The 19,146-nt window shown below is 38.4% G+C and overlaps 1 protein-coding gene across 1 annotated transcript; it reads left to right on the forward strand.

Moving 5' to 3' along the window:
• Positions 1 to 3,900: 3,900 nt before the first annotated feature.
• On the forward strand, positions 3,901 to 15,016 carry LOC306901267 (semaphorin-7A). The gene is made up of 14 exons (XM_079468927.1): positions 3,901 to 4,102; positions 5,731 to 5,870; positions 6,121 to 6,183; positions 7,055 to 7,150; positions 7,596 to 7,692; positions 8,521 to 8,628; positions 9,091 to 9,230; positions 9,321 to 9,496; positions 9,633 to 9,741; positions 10,570 to 10,771; positions 10,865 to 10,980; positions 11,221 to 11,393; positions 11,515 to 11,570; positions 12,406 to 15,016. The coding sequence occupies exons 1-14, from the start codon at positions 4,024 to 4,026 to the stop codon at positions 12,750 to 12,752; spliced, it is 1,902 nt and encodes a 633-aa protein (XP_079325053.1). The 5' UTR covers positions 3,901 to 4,023; the 3' UTR covers positions 12,753 to 15,016.
• The last annotated feature ends 4,130 nt before the right edge of the window (positions 15,017 to 19,146 follow it).

Genomic DNA, 19,146 nt, shown 5'->3' on the forward strand with positions numbered 1-19,146 from the left:
AACAAGGGGACTTGAAGTGTTTTCACACACAAAAAGATTAATTTTGGGAAGGTGCCCGTACAACTTTGGGTAACAGGAAAATATTATGTTGGGTTGATTAGGAACTGTGAGCCTGTTGTGATAACGCCCAAGGGTAATTTTCATCCACGCAAACAGCAATACCCCCCTCAAAACAGAAGCCTCAAACCAGAAGCCCTCAATGGCATAAGGCCAATATTTAATGAGTTTAAAAATATTAAAAAATAAAGGCATAGTTGTGCCATGCCCAAATTTACCGGTGCGCAGGTCTTTGTTTCCAGTTTAAAAGATAAGAGAAAAGAACACAAAGTAAATGTCTCTAAAGTCCAGCTGGCAAAACAAGTTGTTCGTTTTTTTTGGGTCATGAAATTACTGACCGCGGCAGACAGCTGTCCGCAAAGCGTGTCTGCAATTACAGACATCGCAAGTCCAAAAGCAAAGAAGCTATTGATTTCATTTTTAGGGACCATTTCTCTGCTCAGACAGCAGAGCTCATTGCACTCACACACGCATGCGAATTAGCAAAGAATAAAATGTAGACATTCACACAGATAGTAGATATGCATTTGGTGTAACTCATGATTTTGGCACACTGTGTAAACACAGAAACTTTGTAAAAGCTGATGGTAAAAACATTCTTAATCACACACCGGTTGCTGATATGCTATCTGCCATTCTTCTCCCATCAGCCATTGTTGTGTGTGACTGCCACACACACTTTTGTATCTGAAACAATTTTTGCAGGAAGCCGACGAGCTGACCTTGCAGCAAAGCAAGCAACATCAGAGACAGACAGATTGTCTCCAGAAATCACTAACAAAACTCTTTCTCTTGCAGAGATGCAAACATTTTGCAGAACCAGCTGAGCGTGCATTTTGGAAGAAGTGCTCATGTAAATACACAGACAATGTGCTTCACCTGTTTGCCAAACATTTTTTCCCTGCTTTTGCGATTTTGACGCATGGCCTAGACCACGCGTCAAAAGGGGGGATGTTACAAGCAATGTGTTTTTGTGTTTTTGCTCTCAAAATGTTTGTGCAGGTCAAAAGAGCAGGAGCAAATGGAGCTGACAAATCATTACACAGCTTCCAGGAAGTCGTAGGAAAGACATGCCTCCCACTGCAAAAAGGTGTCCAAGGAGTGGCAACTCCAACCGTAGGCCATCAAAATGGCATCCACAATGGCTCTTCGCAATGGTCGTGCAAGCGACAAGAGGAGCGACACTGCTGGTGCTCACAAAGGGAATCCACAGTTCGAGAATTATAAATTAGAGATTATAGAATTTTGTTTTTGTGCAACACTATATTCCAAGTTTAATAAAATGGTATGGGGAGGGACAGTGTTACCCTAATTCTGCTAGGTACTGGGGAACAAATATGTATTTGTGTAGAGGTACGTGTACCTCAGTTGATGTTCTGGATAAGGCAACAAAATTTGAAAATGTGGGCCATTATGTCCCCTGGGACGGCCAAATAAAAAGGAAAAAGACTAGCTCTTACTCAGAAAAATTTGAATTATGAGGGAACGGGAGCAACTTCCCAAATAAGAGTGGAAATATGGAAAGTGACGAAGGTTAAGCAGTGTGTGTGTAAAATGCTCAGGGTCAGTTGTTGTTTCTACATTCAGGAAGCCGGATGATATGACTAAACAGCCTGTTGAAGTGGTGGAATTGCTAAAGTTGGGGAGTGGGGCTGAAGCAGGTGGTGTTACCAATTCTAGTGGGATTTTAAGAACTGTTTAGATAGAAGAATGAAACCTGTAAGAGAAAGGGCGTTGCTCATCTTACGGGTCAAAGTATAAAGATTTTGGTTATCATATATGATAAAAGGGGGGAATGTAATGGAAATTTTCTAGTCTAGCTTCTTGATGTGTCTATCTATATGTTTATGAAGTTTTTATCTATGTTTTCTTCTCTATGTTATCATGTTTTTCTCTATACGCGTCATACCACTCTGCCTTTGCCCTCGAGCAGAGGCCAAGATGTTCTGTTTGGAATAACGGGCATCACTTCTCGTAAACCAGCTCGGGATTCTGGCTAGGGGGCAAAGGGAGGGGGTGTCACATTTTTAATCATATATATACTCTGGGTGCAGAAGGAAAGAGTGCCTTTGCTCTGCACCATGCTCATTGCTTATGATGCAGATTAAACGACAATAAAATACTTTGCAAAGTACCTGATGTCTCTGTGTGTTGCGTTTGTCAAAATTGACTCACCTTGATTAAGGAATAAGAAAATTCCACAACAACGCTTTCCCGCTCTAAAACTCCTTCCTGGTTGAACATTCTTCCTAACGCAGTCCGGTCAACCACATCTGTCACAACCTTCAAAGAACAACTTAAGACCCATCTCTTCTGTGAATACTTGACAGAAAAATAAAAAAAAACCACTAACCCTCTCTCTCCTCTCAACAGGTAGTGGTCTAGCTTTTGTTGAAACTAGTAACTTTGTATTAGCACCGATCGTACTATTGTTCTTTTATGACATATCGCTTATTGCTCCCTGAATTCTTTGTAAATCGCTTTGGCTAAATGACTAAATGTAAATGTAAACATATTACAAAAGAATGCAGATACTGTTTACAACTAAATTCCCATCACCCAATTAATTTGTGATTAAGTGCTGTCTATATATCTTTAGATTTCTCTGTCATTTACTTACAAGTGCATAGAAATATTTATGCCACCACTTAACCAGAGGACAGAGTATTCCACAAGGTGGCGCTAAAGGCAAATTGAAGGCAATTGCCTGTCCCCATATCTCAATGATTAATACAAATATTGTGGGGTGACAACATACCTTCAGGATTCCACTGTGAAATGTACACTGTAAAGAATTTCCATAGAAATTGAAGGCAGCAGTTTATCAGTAACTTACTGTAGATATACATTTATGTAATTTGACAACAGTTTGTTCAAAGATAAATGACCATTAAACAAAAGTCTTTATTTTTACAGAAAAAAACTATAAAAAAACAGCCTTATGCAAAGCAATCTGGGAACCAGATGAGAAGAAATAGAAAAAGGTTTATCTGGATTTCTTGTTCCCAGAATGCTTTGCATGAGGCTGTTATTTATAGTTTTTTTCTGTAAGAATAAAGACTTGTTAGTATTTACAAAACCACCCACCTTATCATGTTTCTATATCTGTTATCTATCTTTAACACAGACTTTATGAAGAAATTAGGGTTTCGGCAGATATTACAAGAAAAGTTGAATGCCCTGACTGAAGTGAAAAACAGAACAGATGACACCTGTGGATTGTAATTGCCCACTATATTTGGCAGTATTTCCCTGTCTTGGAGTTCCCCAGGTCCTGCACATTTTGGATGTCTCCCTAATCTAACGCACCTGATTCAATTCATTAACCCATCAGTGGGGAAGTCTATCAGAACTATGTCAGAATGAAGACATCTGAAATGTGCAGTAGGCTATTGGGAGCTTTATGAACATGGGAAAAACTGTCAAATGGAGATAATGTATAATTGAAACCAGTATAGCCGGTGAGAAAAACACTATGCAGAAAAGCATGCAGACAAGTCAAATTTACAATTTAGTCCAGATAATAACTACATCATATTTGTCATTTCAAAAACGTTAAGTGTAGGTATAGCTATGCGTTCCTGTCTGTAAAGGCAAAAGCAATTAGCCTAAAAAAGTGTAGCTTCTTTAGGTTTGCGGGGTCAACAAACAGAACTGTTAGACGAAACCCACAGTATATGCATTGAATAACAACGTATGTTACACAATCCGTTATAGAAAGGCTATATTGTAAACAAGATTATTAGCAAAATATGAGATGGACCGTCTGTGATTGCGGTTGTGAGCGAGTGTCTGCTCTCCTTTCTCTTTCGGTGGGGTGTGACGAGAATGCAATTACCCCACAGTCTCATAGAGGTCTGAGAGACAAGCGGAGCCCGCTCTTCTGCAAAACAAGAGCTGTCCGTATTTAAAAAGAAAATAGTGAAGGACTAATCAAAGCATTAGGCATTGTAACCATCATTGAGCATGAATTTATTCATACTAGCGACACTTTTTTCAATGGCTTTGGCCGAAAAATCACCTCGGCTGAAATTCGCCGTTGTGGGTAAGACATTTTCTTCAATATTACAGTTGTAGTCAAAATAGCCTCAGCAGTCTGTGGTGAGTTCTGGAAACAATTCGTCATTGATGCCATGCTTGCCGTTTGAAGGGTAGAAATAATGTATTTCTCGGGAAAACAAATGCTGCGTATTAAGAATTGCATTTTCTAGGTTATGACTGTGGAACCCGAAAAAAGGCATGAAATCAAACAGCAATTTTATATTAGTAAATAGACGTAGGCCCAGATGTTCCGTTGATTGTTTTATGTTGTTGCATTTAGACAAAACAGAATTCGGCGGATTCACGTCGTGCGTGTGATATAAATCATAATTAAGGGTGCAGTCTCGATGCCTTGATAGTCCGCGACAAACATGTAAATGAATCATACTGCTATAAAACTACCAAGATACACTGATGATATATGGCATCACACACACGCTTAACAACATTGCGGAATGAAAACGTGGCGTAGAACGCTGGTGTTTCCTACAGATGCGTACGCATCTATATCAAATAAACTGAAGGTTTAAACGAGGATGCTGGAATGGTTGAGTAGCCATAGTAACAGCTAAAGATGTGTTAGTGCGGTGTAGTAAAGTGTCACCAGAACCTGCGGTGTTCGAACAATGTTGGAATAAATGTGTAAACAAGCCCATTCGTCGCTCGCGTGTTCTATCGCCGAGTGAGGAGATATATTCTTTCAACAATTACTCTTATCCAAACGCGTGAACGCATTCAATTACAAAAAAGCCGTCGCTGTTTATGAAGCGAATTCGTATAGAATGCGCATCATGTGGTTTCGCTGTAGAAAAAGCATAGCGCAATCTACAGAGCTGCAATGCGCACGAGCAAAGTGGAATGATGGCACTGCAGCAACGGATGCATTTCCAAGATAGAAGGCAGGGCAGAACATGCGATCCCGCAAAACCCACACACTTTTGCAAAAGCCGAATGGCCCATGGAAAATTCCACGAAACCCTCCACTGCTGTTTATTCCAAGCACGTACACACCTTTCACATTCGTCTGTTTTCAGCCAATTCAAGACAGAACGAACTGCTTGAAAACATCAACTTGTTAACACGGTAATTCTCGTAGCGACGTTATATGACAATCATTCGCAAACGGTTGATTGAATTGTAGCTAAATGTGTGGTTTGGGTGTTATGCTATGAGCGCCGCTTCAGCACCCTGGATAACGACGTTTCTGAAATCATCTATTCAGCGCACGTCCTCCCACAATCACGATAGGAGAGACAAATCTAATGCACTAAGGTCCACCGTGTTATGAAAAGCGACAAGTTGATTTGCAAATAGAACCGGATCAAATTAGTCAGAAGGCGTAGGCCTACTCGACATCTTCCAACGCGTCATCCGGAATACAAAATTACCGATAGAGAGGAAATCTCTGGTAGAGCAAACAAACACCTGTTGCAACGTCTTAGCTTTAAAGAACACTCGCGAAGCTTCTGTTTGTACAGTTGAGTGTGAATCGTTTTATTGTTTGAACATTTCAGCAATATAGTTCAGAATGTTAATGCGCACTAATATGGTTTGGGAGCAAACGCATGATATTAAAATGTATAATATGGGAATTTGTATATAATGTCAAGCACGCTGTATTACATTTTTTAGAGGCTCCTCGGTTTCGCTTCCTGAAACCGGAGAACTACACGTCGGTTTACCACCAAGAGGGAACTGAAGTTCTGTTTGTGGGGGGACAAGAGGTCATCTATAAACTCATCTTCAGTGATAAAGGAGTGCATGATACCCAGGTAGGTGGTGACACCGTAACCCAGAGCCAAAGCATGTGCTCTAGCTGATGTAAGTTCTTACCTAGATAGCTAGTAAAAAAAAGTGTGCTGTTATTTATGGAACAGAAGCATTACAAAATCCATGAACTTATACAAATACGTAATTACATTGCCATTACATTAAATGCCCTGTTTTCATTATGAAATGACACTTATGTATATATTGACATTTTAAATAGTGTGTACAACAAGTAATTGCTTCTGCACACAGATCCCTGTGGTGACTGATGAGACTACAAAAAAGACATGTATCTCAAAATCAGCTGTACGGAAGGTAAGACATACTCTGAATTTAAGTATTTATGACATACCTCAAGGAACATTACATTTAAAAAATGTAATCTTCAATTAAAAATTGTAATTTATATTAAAACAATGTAAACAGTAAAACAATATACATTTTACAGTTCACTATGTCTTCATAGTGTAAGTGCTACTTTTCAAGTACAAGTGAAAAATATTGCAGTGTTTAGTGTAAAAAGTTTGTCAGTGTGGGCAATTCTCTTTTTAAAAATCGTGTGCCCTCATAATTTCTAGTTAAAATCTGAAAATGCACTTCCTATAATGCCTATACATCTTAAATTATGTTTGACCCCTTGGGCGGAGCATCCTTTAACTTCTCCCCTTCAACTGTCAGTCTGCTGCCAGTTTCATTTCAAAATGCAACTGCTGTTTTCATGCATCAAATTGCCAAGAAATTGCCAAAATAATCTTAAAGGTGTAGAAAAGATAATCTTGGAACATTGAGAGATTCGATCTACTAACAGATCTACTGTCGATATTTTACTCATCGTTTTAGTGAGATTAAAATTAATCCTGAACTTTGTGTGTATGTTCCTCATTTTGTGAGCTAGAACCTAGCTGTCCTGGTTCTGATTTGACAGAAATAGTCATTCATGATGAGATTATCACTCACACTTGACTGAATGAGGCTATTTTTTAAGGGTAATGCCAAAGACAGAAGTCAACTGATGAGTGATGCGCAAAATAAAGATAGTGGTTTAGTGGGGGTGTCATTCTGCTATATTGCTTATGCTCATTAGTTATTAATCAATAAGACAAGTCATTAAGTCACTTAGTATAAGGAACGATAAGAAATCTTTTTTTAAGTGTGGCCTAATACTTTGTTGCTCCATTTTCTATAGCACGAGTGTGATAACTTCATCACTGTACTTGAGAAGGTCGGTGACTCTTTCATTGCGTGTGGGACAAGAGCAGGTTCACCTAAATGTTGGCACCTGGTAAGAAGCTTATTTGTGATCATATATGTGTACGTCACAGTCCTTATTGAGATGTTTTACTTTTGAACCCTACACACATACAGCTTTGTAAATTCAGAAATTGCAGTTTCATTTAAAATCACTTGATACAGAAAGGTGATAGTTATGACATCAGTAATATATTTCAAACAGATAGTAAATTTTAATGTTTTGTTAATCTGTATGTTTAAAAAGTGAGAGCTCATCTATATTCAACCACTCCTACAGTATTTCATAAATTTTCTTAACCGTTGCGTGATTTCATTCTGCCTGGAACAGCTGTGATTTATAACCAAACTATCTCTTCACCAACGGGATGAGATGCAGGCAGAATTGAAAGCCATTAAATTAAATTGAGCTTTGAGCTTCTGGAAATGATGGACGCATTAGAGATGCGTATAATAATCTCATCATCTCTCTCACCCAGGTAAATGGCAGTGAATTGACAGATATGCAAGAGGACATTTCAGCACATGACATCTTGGCACCTTTCCCCTCTCAGCGTACCATCAGCCTGTCAGCAGGTAGGGAGAGAGAGACTGAAACATGGAGAAAGAGGTGCTATATTTATTTATTTTTGTTGACAAAATATTTATATGGTCACTACTTGTAAATCGTTTTGGATAAAAGCGTCTGACAAATGAATAAATGTAAATTTACATTTTCCATCCATTCATGTAGATCTTTTCATGTTTGTATTGCATTTAGCATTTGCAAAGCATAGGCCTACTTAGAACTGCTATATGATTTATTGAATTCTATTGTCATAATGGCATATATGCCCTGTCTATGAAAACAGAAATCTTTTGGATCACTATACTGAAGCTCTAATTATGACTAAAATATAAAAAACGGAAGTCAGCAAAGAAACAAAGTTGCCAATATTTCAATCTTAAAAAAAGACCAGATCTGTCATAAGACCTTAAGTAAAGTGAACACACAAGAGTAATTTAAAGAAAGTCATTTTACAAGCAGATCTCTTTAGAAAACAGTTTGTGTCAATGGAAATGTAAAATATATCCAATATCCAAAATAAAAAAACATACCCTGTAGAATATAATAAGGAGAGCTTTCGCCCCTTCAGCTTTCTAAATGTCAGTTACAAAGTTAAGTATTTCATATGTAACACATGGCTAGCATAGCAGAGCTTAAATGTAAAGCACACAGTTTAAATTCTCTCCTTAAGCGCATGTAATTGTTTTGTTTGTGATTGCAAAAAACGTCAAGGCAACATACTTTATATTAAATTTCAACCAAAGTTTGTATAAACACCGATAGAATCTTTGATTGACAAGACAATCGTACAGGTTTGGCTGATAAATAGACTTATCTCGTTCTCTCCTGTTTTTCAGATGGGAATCTTTACTCTGCTCTGTCAGCAGCCGCAGGACAAGCTGGATCAATCCGCCGCACCTATGGATCCAAAAAGCTGCTTAAGACAGAGACTAAATGGTTACAAAGTGAGTGGGCAGAGTTGATAGCATTTGAAAATTTTAAAGGAGTTGTCAGATTTCTAGCTCTTTTTCTCAGGAGAAATATGTGAGTGCAAAAGTTCCCCTTCGCTGATGGTATCTGTGATTTCTTTCTAGTGGGTAGAGGCAACTTAGTGACCAAAAGTAAAAACAAATGTGTATAAATGATTAGCACCAAATGGAATTGGAAAAATAATGGCTGTTCTCCACACTCTACCTGTTATCAATGGATTGATGAACCATATTGTTCTACCTAAAGATCAAAATTCAAACAGACAAAGCAATACTGAAAATGCCACAGAGCCACAGTGTTTCCATTTTTGACTTGGCATGAATTACTTAAGCTTGGATAGGAAAGAGTATTTTAACATCAAAACAAAATGACACACACAAAAACCAAAAATGATGCCAAATCGATAAAAAAGCAATAAAATGTTCTCAATCTTTTAGATCCCCAGTTTGCAGGAGCTGCTGTGATGCCGCACATTGAAAACATCAAAGATGAGATCTATTTCTTCTTTAGTGAGGTCAACACGTCAGCGAGCCTAGATGAAGAACCATACAAAGCTCGGATAGGACGAGTGTGCATGGTAACAACCTTTTTCTTTGAACATTTCTGGTTCGTAAAGGTGCCAGAAGGAGTCAAGGTATCTGATAACCCTTTGTGTGTATCTGAAAAGGTGGATGAGGGAGGACTTCCAAATCTGCTGCCCAACTCCTGGACCACGTTCCTGAAGGCTCGTGTGATGTGCGGGGAAAAAGGAACTCCTGTACAGTACAACAACATCAAGCAGACGTTTGTTCTGACCTCTCACCTTCGCACTGGAGTGATTTACGGTCTCTTCTCCAATGCCTGGTAGGTCGAAGTCAGACACATTTAACTTAAGGCTGCTGGAAAAGAAAAAAATCTTGCTTTGCATCTTTTTTTTTAATTGCACTAAAGAATCTCAGTTTTCAATCAATGTGGTTTTCATGTTTCTGTTTTTCTACAGGAACACCACAGTAGTGTGCGCATACTCCATTGAGGACATTGATCAAGCCTTTTCCACATCTAAACTGAAGGGATACAACACACCTTTGGCTTCCCCACGTCCTGGAAAGGTAGCACATCTACAGTATAAAATATTATCTCACAGTTAAAGCGGATGTAACACACATATTCTGGCAATGTCATATTAATCTTGAGTACCTTAGAGTAGTATTGCATACTTCGTATCTTCGAAGTCTTTAGTTTTATCACATTTATAAACGACAGATACAGCTGTATGATTATTTCTGAAAACAGACATTTACGCATTTGGTAGACGCTTTTCTCCAAAGCAATTTACATTGCATTATCCTGTACATTTTCACATAGGTATGTGCAATCCCCTGGGGTCGAACTCACAACCTTGCATTGTTAACGCAATGCTCTTACCACTGATCTACAGGAAAGCTCTGATGAGACGAGCCCTGAACGAGTGCAGGCGGGGCGGAACAAAAGCACGAGCATACAATACATTATCACATTATCCCTGCATAACTGTGATTTACTATACGTTGTTTACATTATGCACATATGTGCCGATTGAAAACAAAACACCGAAATTGGCCTCAGGTTCACTTACCACGTGTGGTTCTTGGCATCTTTTAGCGCAGGGACCACTCCATTTATCAGTTTCAAACGATCTCCAAATCCAGCGTTATATCCACCGATTATTTAACGTTCCTCACCAAAATTAAACAAACAAGCACAGCTGAATTTTACTGAACGTAAACGAAGGAACACATTGATGGCCGCGGTTTTTCTCCCACTCTCCATGGCTGATGCCTGGGCGTGCTCTTTCTTCTCGCTCTCGCTGGTTGACGTGTTGGCATGCTTTTGTCTGGTGCATGAAACACCATTGCACAACCCCTTTAACGCCTTTTTGTCCCTTTAATCCTATTTAGTGTGCTTTCAAGAATAACACAGCAGCTCATAACCAGAAGATCCTGACTTTGATCCGGGACCACCCTGAGATTGATGACATGATCAAGCCAGTCGGAGAGGCTCCCCTGGACCTGCCGGTTGAAGACCACTTCACTCATGTTGTGGCCGACACAGTCCTGGCTGTCAATGATGAGCACTATAGTGTCATTTATCTGGGCACAGGTAATGTAAAATAAAGGAAAGAGGGCACCAAGATTTACACAATATTATACAATATACAATTTATAAAATATTAATTATTTACCTCTATTACAGAAACGGGTAAAATTCTGAAGGTTTTACATACCTTTGAAGGAGCTTTTATCATTGCACAGTACTCCTTATTCAACGATGATAGTCCGGTCACCAACATGGCCATCGACTCCAAAAAGGTAACCTTTTTTTAAATCCTCATATTAAAAAAAGATAACAGAGAGGAAAAATTTGCAGTTTTGGCCAACAGTGTGTCATTATATTTAACTTTGAACCATGTTTACTCTCTCTCACACCATCAACTATTTTAACTCTACTTTGTGGTGAGAGAGAGACTCAGAATGTTCACACAGATATATAAAATGACGTCTGATTGGAAAGAGATGGGAATCTTTCACCTCTTTTCTGTTTTGTGCCAGGGTCATCTGTATGTTGGCACAGAGCTGGAAGTACAACGCCTCCCCCTGGCTGACTGTGGTCGATACATTGTCAATTGTAGGGAATGTATTCTTTCACGTGACCCGTATTGTGCTTGGGATAAGGTGAAGAAAAAGTGTACTGCTGTCCCAGCAGGTTACCATTTAGAAAGCGGGTACATATTTGATCGTAAACATATCAATGAAATAATCAAGAAAGCCCATTCGGGAGATTTCGGTTTGGCCAATCAAATGAATAATGTTCTCATTATTATATCCATCCTTTTTTGCAAACAGGTACCTTGTTCAATCTCTTGAATACTCCAATGCCTCAGTTTGTGGAGATGTTAAAGGTAGGTTGCTCAAAAATGCACCAATAGAGTATTTCTTATATCCGAACTATTCATATAAATTTTGAAAATAGTTGCTTTCTTCCCACCTATTGACAGATATGCAATTTATTATGCATAACTATGTGTTCAGATGTGTTTAAAGACCTTACATAATGAGGCATTATGTTTTGTTTTATCTTAGAATGAGCTGTTTCTATCTACATACACTTTGTGTCCCCTTACATTGAATTCATCATGTCGTTTCTAAAGTAGCCCTACATGGGCAAACTAAATGGACAAACTTATTTACATGTTTTGTAAATAAGTTATCTTCTTCGGTAAAGAAGCGAAAACTTGATGACATCTTAGTCCTGTGTCTGCAGCCACTGTAGTGTTTAAAGGGGGGACCTTTAGACCTTGAAACTGGACCTTTAAAAACGAGTCTCGCATTGGATCTATGCATAATTAACTAATTATTTATAATATAATTTACTCACTCTCATGATGTTCTACGCATGCATGTATATTCTACAGAACACAAAAAGGAGACATTTAAAATATTCATGCTTTTCTGTTGTCAGACAGTGAAAGTAAATGGTGACTGAGGCTGTCAGTCACTAACATCTAACTTTGGATTCCACTGTACTATTAAAGCGTGGAACATTGTGAGGGAATACAGGATGATAGAATATTTGTTTGTGGGCGAACTACCCTTTTTAAACTCAAACAAACAAAAAATGAACCTAATCATGTTGTGGCCTTGTAGTAAGCTTATTGCTGAAAATGTAAGAAATAAATTTATTTTCACAAGTTTTTTGACACGCACTAAAATATTTTCTCTCACCCTGCTGCACAGCTCCAAAGGCACGCAGCACCGTCCCCAAAGAAGTGTTAGTGGACAAAGACGGACCAGTCTTACTGCCGTGCCCTGTGCGTTCCTATCATGCCAAATACCGCTGGGAAAAAGACAACTGCATCAAGCAATATCCCTGCACCATCTCTGGCTCCTCCTGTGTACTGGCACCGACCCCAGACCTACCCCTGAAGGAGGGTGTGTTCCGCTGCATGGCGGAGGAGAGCGGTGTCCAACAGGAGGTGGTCTCCTACAAGCTGGTGTTCAACGGTGGGCCAATCTCCACCTCGCTAGCATCCACTCTGGGCTCAGCTCTGCTGCTGGCTGCTGCGGCACACTGGCTCCTGTAGTAGGAAGGAAATCAGATGAGTGGAAGTTTTGTGTTGAGGTCAGCAAAGCATGCACCTAGGCCTGTCTAAACTGCAGGGGAGAAGCTGTTCACTGTATAAACTGTGTTTCTTATTTGGAGCTACCACACGTTTCTAGTTTTTGTTCGAAAGGCAGAGAAAATGCCTGAAGTTGTCTCACCTTGCAAAATGCTTTATCATACAGTACCAAACTAAAGTGTTATGTATACATGAACTTACGTAAGTGATATTTCATGCCATCTGCCTGAAAGCAAACACTATATATTCAAATATCTAATACATCTGTATTGCATTGTACATGCTTGCAAAATGTTTGTGCCATCATTCAGAAGTTTCAGAGGAGCGCTCTACTAACCAGCTCTCAGACATGGATTATCATATTTTCGTTAGTTTTCTAGTGTTTAATCATACTTATTGTCAGTATTCAGAATTGCTAAGTTACATGTCGTTGAAACGTGCCGTTCAATATATTTTTCATTGCGTGCCGTGCAAACAGTTCTAAAGCCTTAAAATAAGGATGATTCTTTTATAGGTGTAAGGGTCTCATCCTAAGCACAACTCGCAAATTGAGCAGAAGCTGCAAAACCTGCTGAACATTCTGTTTTCTGGCCTGACAAAGAATGTTATGTAAACATGACTGTAGGAGAAAGCAGAGCTTTTTTAAGCTTCTAAAGAGGGTTAGGAATGCATCATAATTATAAATCTAAATTTCAAAATAAATTCCATAACAAAACTGGATGCAGAAAAACTGATTGAACCCCTCTTGCTTGGTAGGTTGACAAAATGTAGAGCATCATCATAGACTTTAATGGTCCGTCACAGCGTTTAACAAATAGATATGGACACTATTGCGTCTGTTTTTTTTCGTGAATTGTTCAGATAAAACTTATACACTACATTCATTATAAGATAGTAGTGTAAAAATTTGACAGATGTGATTGAGTTGTTTTGTAGTTGCAGTGAAAAGCAGCTTGTGGTCTATTGTTGTAATGTTATTTTAATTCGTATACTCTACATATGCTGTTCTTCACCATTGCTGCCTATTTCTGATGGATATAAATAGACATCCTGCATTGGGGTGTAAAGATAAAACTTTATGATAGTTATCGTACTCGCATTACTATTTCCAAATAGACATATATATACAATATACTCATAAAAAACTAGCACAGTTCTAATGGTCACCACAAACACCCCCACCCCACCACAAATGTTCTGTTTATTTTTTCTTCTCTCAAAGCAACTGACCCCAAATGCCAATTCTGTATTTAACCTTGTTCTTTCCTCACTGTATTTTGGGAGAAGAAATGGAATCAGTGCAATGAAAAACCGATCACTAATTAACCAGAAGTGCATTGTGTTTACAGTGGTGACTTTAATTGTTTGTTTGTAGTTGTTTATGTCTCATTTAATTAAATTTTGTTTCTTGCACTTTATGTTGGAGATAAATGCTGACAGGAACCGTGTTTGTTTACTGCAGCTTCATTGCTTTGTACATCTATGTGGATCCCTGGGTTGATGTTTGGACGATGTAAGCAAAAGTGTCTTAAATGAAAGCCATGTAAATAGTCCAGGGACTGCAACATCCCTGTACTCATTACTGCATTAGCTATTAATGCTAGCTCATGCTAACCCTCTGTTTGCATGCTGAATGCCACAGTTCTGTCGCCCTCTCTGTGTACTTGTATCTTTGTCTCTTGGCCTAACGTGCTACATTGAACTAAACGCAGGACAGTTGTAGTGCCAAACTGATGTTGTCTCATTTTTGTTAGAGAGCTTTTCTAACTTTTCCACTGTCCTTCTTTGCCAAACATTTACCCTTTCTGACATACATATAGTGGAACCTATACACAGACACGTGCACATACTCCAAATCATTTTTGTCAATGTAAATAACCTTCGGTATGACATTAAGTTGTGTAGATCACAAACGTTTAGTTTGTATTCGTTTATTAGTGTTCTACTCTGTAACTGATGTTGTAGGGTCATTTAAGATCATTTTAAGTAAGTTTGAAATGCTGTCATTAGCTATTCTTTTGCCCAGTGGAGTGTTTTCTGTGTAGTACATGCAGTACAGTTTACAGCTCAAGGCATCTTGTGTAGGTCTACACCTAATAAATCATATGGTTACCAAAAATGTAACCCTTTTTTTCTAAAGGGATTGATGACCTTGTACAATATATACAATTACATTAACTGTTTCCCTGAAAATATGCATTACAATAAAAGTAAAAATACTCTCCTGTATCTGGTCTTCCTTGTTATTGTGAAGTGTTTAAATGACAGTGTGTTTGATTCAGCACCAGTGATTAAACTTCAGCTGAACGCTATAGCCATGTGGCAGTTGGCCAGTTTCTGCCATCCCTGATCCAGAGAATAATCTATTATTGTAAATAACTTTTTCTATGTACTAATACTAATAAAGCGAATCACTTCAATGCTTATTTTGAGACCAGCCTTGCCAAGGCATAACGTTTTTACATCCTCAAGTTCTCCAACCTCAAGAAATTCCTAAATAAGGAAATCAAATTTTACAAGATTTGAGGATCCTTTTCAAGCATCTCTTTGCATCATATCACAAATTTTCCATTCATAAGAAGCCAAGAAGTTTAATAGTGTCAGTATACAAGACTTTTTAACGCAGGTCTGAGCCAGCCTTTCTAAAGTCTTGCAACCCTAAAACAGCACAGATCTTTATGATGATTAGTGTAGCCTACAGTTATTTGGAAGGAAAACTGCAAATTTGTCTCAAAATACAAAACAAAGTGTGGCTTTCTAGAAAGTTCAATTAGCACAATGCAAGCACGTTATGACGTCACACATGTATCGCATTGGGTGTGAGTGGAACAATTAATAAACGCAAGCACCACCACCTGTTTGGACCTGTTAATAGGAAAAGGTATGCCTTTTAAACTTAAGTTTGAATGAAAATATAAAGTTGAAAAAGTAAGCAAAAGGTTATAAGCATAAAAGTATAGCTCTAACAAGTGCTATGGAGGACAGTTAACGATACCCACAGACGCACACATGTTGTACACTTACCATCAATAGTGGTTCACTTCTGGAGTATCTGACTGCAATATCGCATTTATGGCCACGCATTTCTAAGACAACGGAAGTGACGAGTCGAGTGCATTTGCAGAAGGACGACAATAAACTGTTAGGACTCTGTCCTTCCTGTCTCGAGCTTTCAAGCTCCCTGGGCAGAGTCATGACATTGCCACGTCTTTCGGGTTTCTGTTGTGTTATGTGTGGAGACATGTGGCTTTATGTTGTTACGTGATGCCACGTGTCTTCCTGTTATGTCTCTCAGCCCCACCCTCCTATCTCCTGTTAGGGTTTCATTCCCATCGTCTGTTTTGTAATTCACCTCGTTAGGGTTTCATTCCCATCAGCTGTCACCACTCTCCCCATGTAATCACTCCTCGTTAGTGTCTCCCTTTATATGGTCTCAGTTTCTCTCTGTTCAGTGTTGGTGCATTGTCTTATATCTATTGTCTTTTGTCTGATGTTGGTGTTTGTATCAACGCTCACGGTAGTATCCCCTGTTTCTCGTCTTGTTGGACTACCCTGTTTCGGTTTTGTTTCTAGTGTTTGTTTTCTAGTGTGTTCTTGTTTTTCCCCATTGCGGGTGTTTTATTTAATAAAGTTTATTGTTAAACCTTCGTCTGCCTGCATCTGGGTTCTGTCCAAAGCCATTTTGTGACATAAACTATGGCACTCTTCTTTGTGAAACCTTGTTAAGTACTCATTGGTTTTCTATTTTAAGTCATTTAAATGAATGTTTTAATTATTGTGTGCTCACAGTCAATTTGTTAATCCCACAATGCACGTCTCTTCATTTTGACAGTGTTTCTATAATGTTGATTGTTACATTTGACATCATAATAATTGACTGTTAAAATCCTACGTGCTAGATTTTTTAATGTAGGGCTACTGTGTAGTATATTCAAGGACAGAGCTCAGTGCAGGCAATAGTACAACAAAATATTAATAAATAAATTGGTCAAGTACTAGGCTTCGGCATAATTTAATTCTAATTATTTATAAAAACAATAATTTGACCTATTGGACTCTCTTTTTCAAGAAACACATAACAATCCAAGAAGGGAGATCCTTGTATAGATGTAATGTATTGTGCGTGTTTCTGTCCTTTCATTTCCTACTGTATATCATACTGTATGCTGATTATGTACAGACCTGTGTATACTTCAATTTACCATTTTATTTTGATAGGCCATCATGTATGGCCTGGCTGGGTTAAAAAAAATTACCTGCAGGATGCGGAGCAGGCGTTCATCTTTGGCCTGATTATCATCACAGGTAAAAGTATAATTTTCTTTTACAGTATTTCCAATTTGTAGACCATCCAATTTGTAGGTACTGCTGCACCTGGAATCTGCACTTTAAATATTTAAAGGGCAGTAAAAGTGAAAAAATTGTGAGTGTGCCCTGTGGTCACTAAGAACTTTTTAATATGCAAGTAAAAATTATAGAGTTGAAAATTTTAAAATGAATTTTCATTATTTGATTCACTTCTCTCTCTTTCTACGCTGTTATCTCTCTTAGGATTCAATGAAGACATGCATGAATGTGGTTCATTTAAACATGTTTTTCGTGTTTGTGTGTGTGCTGTGTGTCTGTTCAACTGTTCAGTTGTGATTTTATAAGATAAACACAGTCTTAAATCTGTGCCCAGAGTCATCGTTGCGTCTTCAGCCTGTACTTGAAATGTGGTTGGTCTAGTGACTGAAAAGGCAATACTATGATTTGGTATTATAAATGCTTATATTTATTTTATTATGCCAGTTAGTCACAATAAAAACTCAATATTCAGCTGTAAGCAATAAGGTTTAATTGCATGAAATGTAGTATTTTGGTGTAATAAACCTTTTAAAAACGAAGTAATTAGAGATATAGCTGCAAGCAGCAATTATCGGGTTTCGAGAAGTTTAGGCAAGTAAACGTCGACCAGCCTCAGGGATGGCAAACTAACATGTCCACAATCGACAATGCAACCCTGCACCCAGAAAAATGAGTCAGACGGTCAGCATTGGCTCATACAGACCCAGGCATGCTCAAACACACATGCACATATAGGACATACATTACATTTTCTTATATCAAGTCATTCAGACAATTCAGTAGCGAGACTCACGTTATCAGGATAAATTAGTCAAATCCATTTCAGAAATGGCCCTAACACACATCCTCAATGAATGATAAGCCTTTAGACCCAAAATTTTGACTTAGGTGATCAGTAACAGTCTATGCAGACTACGCATGCTTACAAAGACATGTATGAAAAGCCCATTTGAATGAATATTTCACCTTTTGGACTTTTATGAAGGCATGCCTCTTCCGATGAGCATGCTTGTTTTGAGTCATAATATGTATAATACTACTTAATTGCAAATCAGTTGGATTATTTATTAAGGAGGAGCAACCTTTAACGTACATTTTTCACGTTTTTATAATAAAGGACCCTGTAATGGTCACACAACATAAAAACTCAACATGTTTTTGATCATTATTGACCTAGAGAGTCCAGAGAATTGTACTGTGGTGGAAATTTTGAAATTGCTTGAAAATCAAAGAACTAGTTTGCAAAAGTACGTTTTTAACATCATCAGCAATAACTCCTGAACCATTTGATTGACATCAATAGATCAAGAGGCAAATTTGTTCAGAATGAGAAGAGCTATCATATGATATCAATAGTTTGTGTGTTTGTCAAATGTCACGTGATACACAATTGTTTAAGTAATGAAATACGCGTCAATTTTGCCATTTCTACTGGTCTAGCGCCACCTAGTGTCCAAACGCCACCTTCTTTTGTAGGTGACCTCGGAGTGAGGGTCTACACATATGTTCCAAGCCCCATGATGATGTGTTAATCCGTTCTGGATTTATGGCCATTTTAATGTGATAGGCTCCGCCCAGTTCAGTTTTTGGCCTTCCCTACAGTGTATGAATGCAAATTACAACTTTTTTTCAATGATTATTTACATTCACACTCCACAGAAGTCATCTGCATTGGTTTGATTCCGATCGGTTGAAAAACCAGGGACTAGTTCGCAAAAGTAGGTTTTTGACTTCATTAGCGATAACTCACGAACCGTTTGATCGACAGATGCGTGTCCAGAGGCAAAGTTGTTCAAAATGAGAAGAGCTATCATATTATGTAAATAGTTTGGGTATAAGTCAAATTTCACGTGATACACAATTGTTTAAGCATTCCAAAAATGTTATTTCGCCCCCAGTGGCCGAATGACTTCATATTTCTTACAGACCTTCTTGACCACGAGTCGAACAAGCCCAGCGAGTGTCGTTTCGATCGGCCTCTGTTAACCCTGCCGATGGCGGCCATGTTTTT

The sequence above is a fragment of the Barbatula barbatula genome (genome assembly GCF_947034865.1).
Source record: "Barbatula barbatula genome assembly, chromosome: 12".
Taxonomy (NCBI): domain Eukaryota; kingdom Metazoa; phylum Chordata; class Actinopteri; order Cypriniformes; family Nemacheilidae; genus Barbatula; species Barbatula barbatula.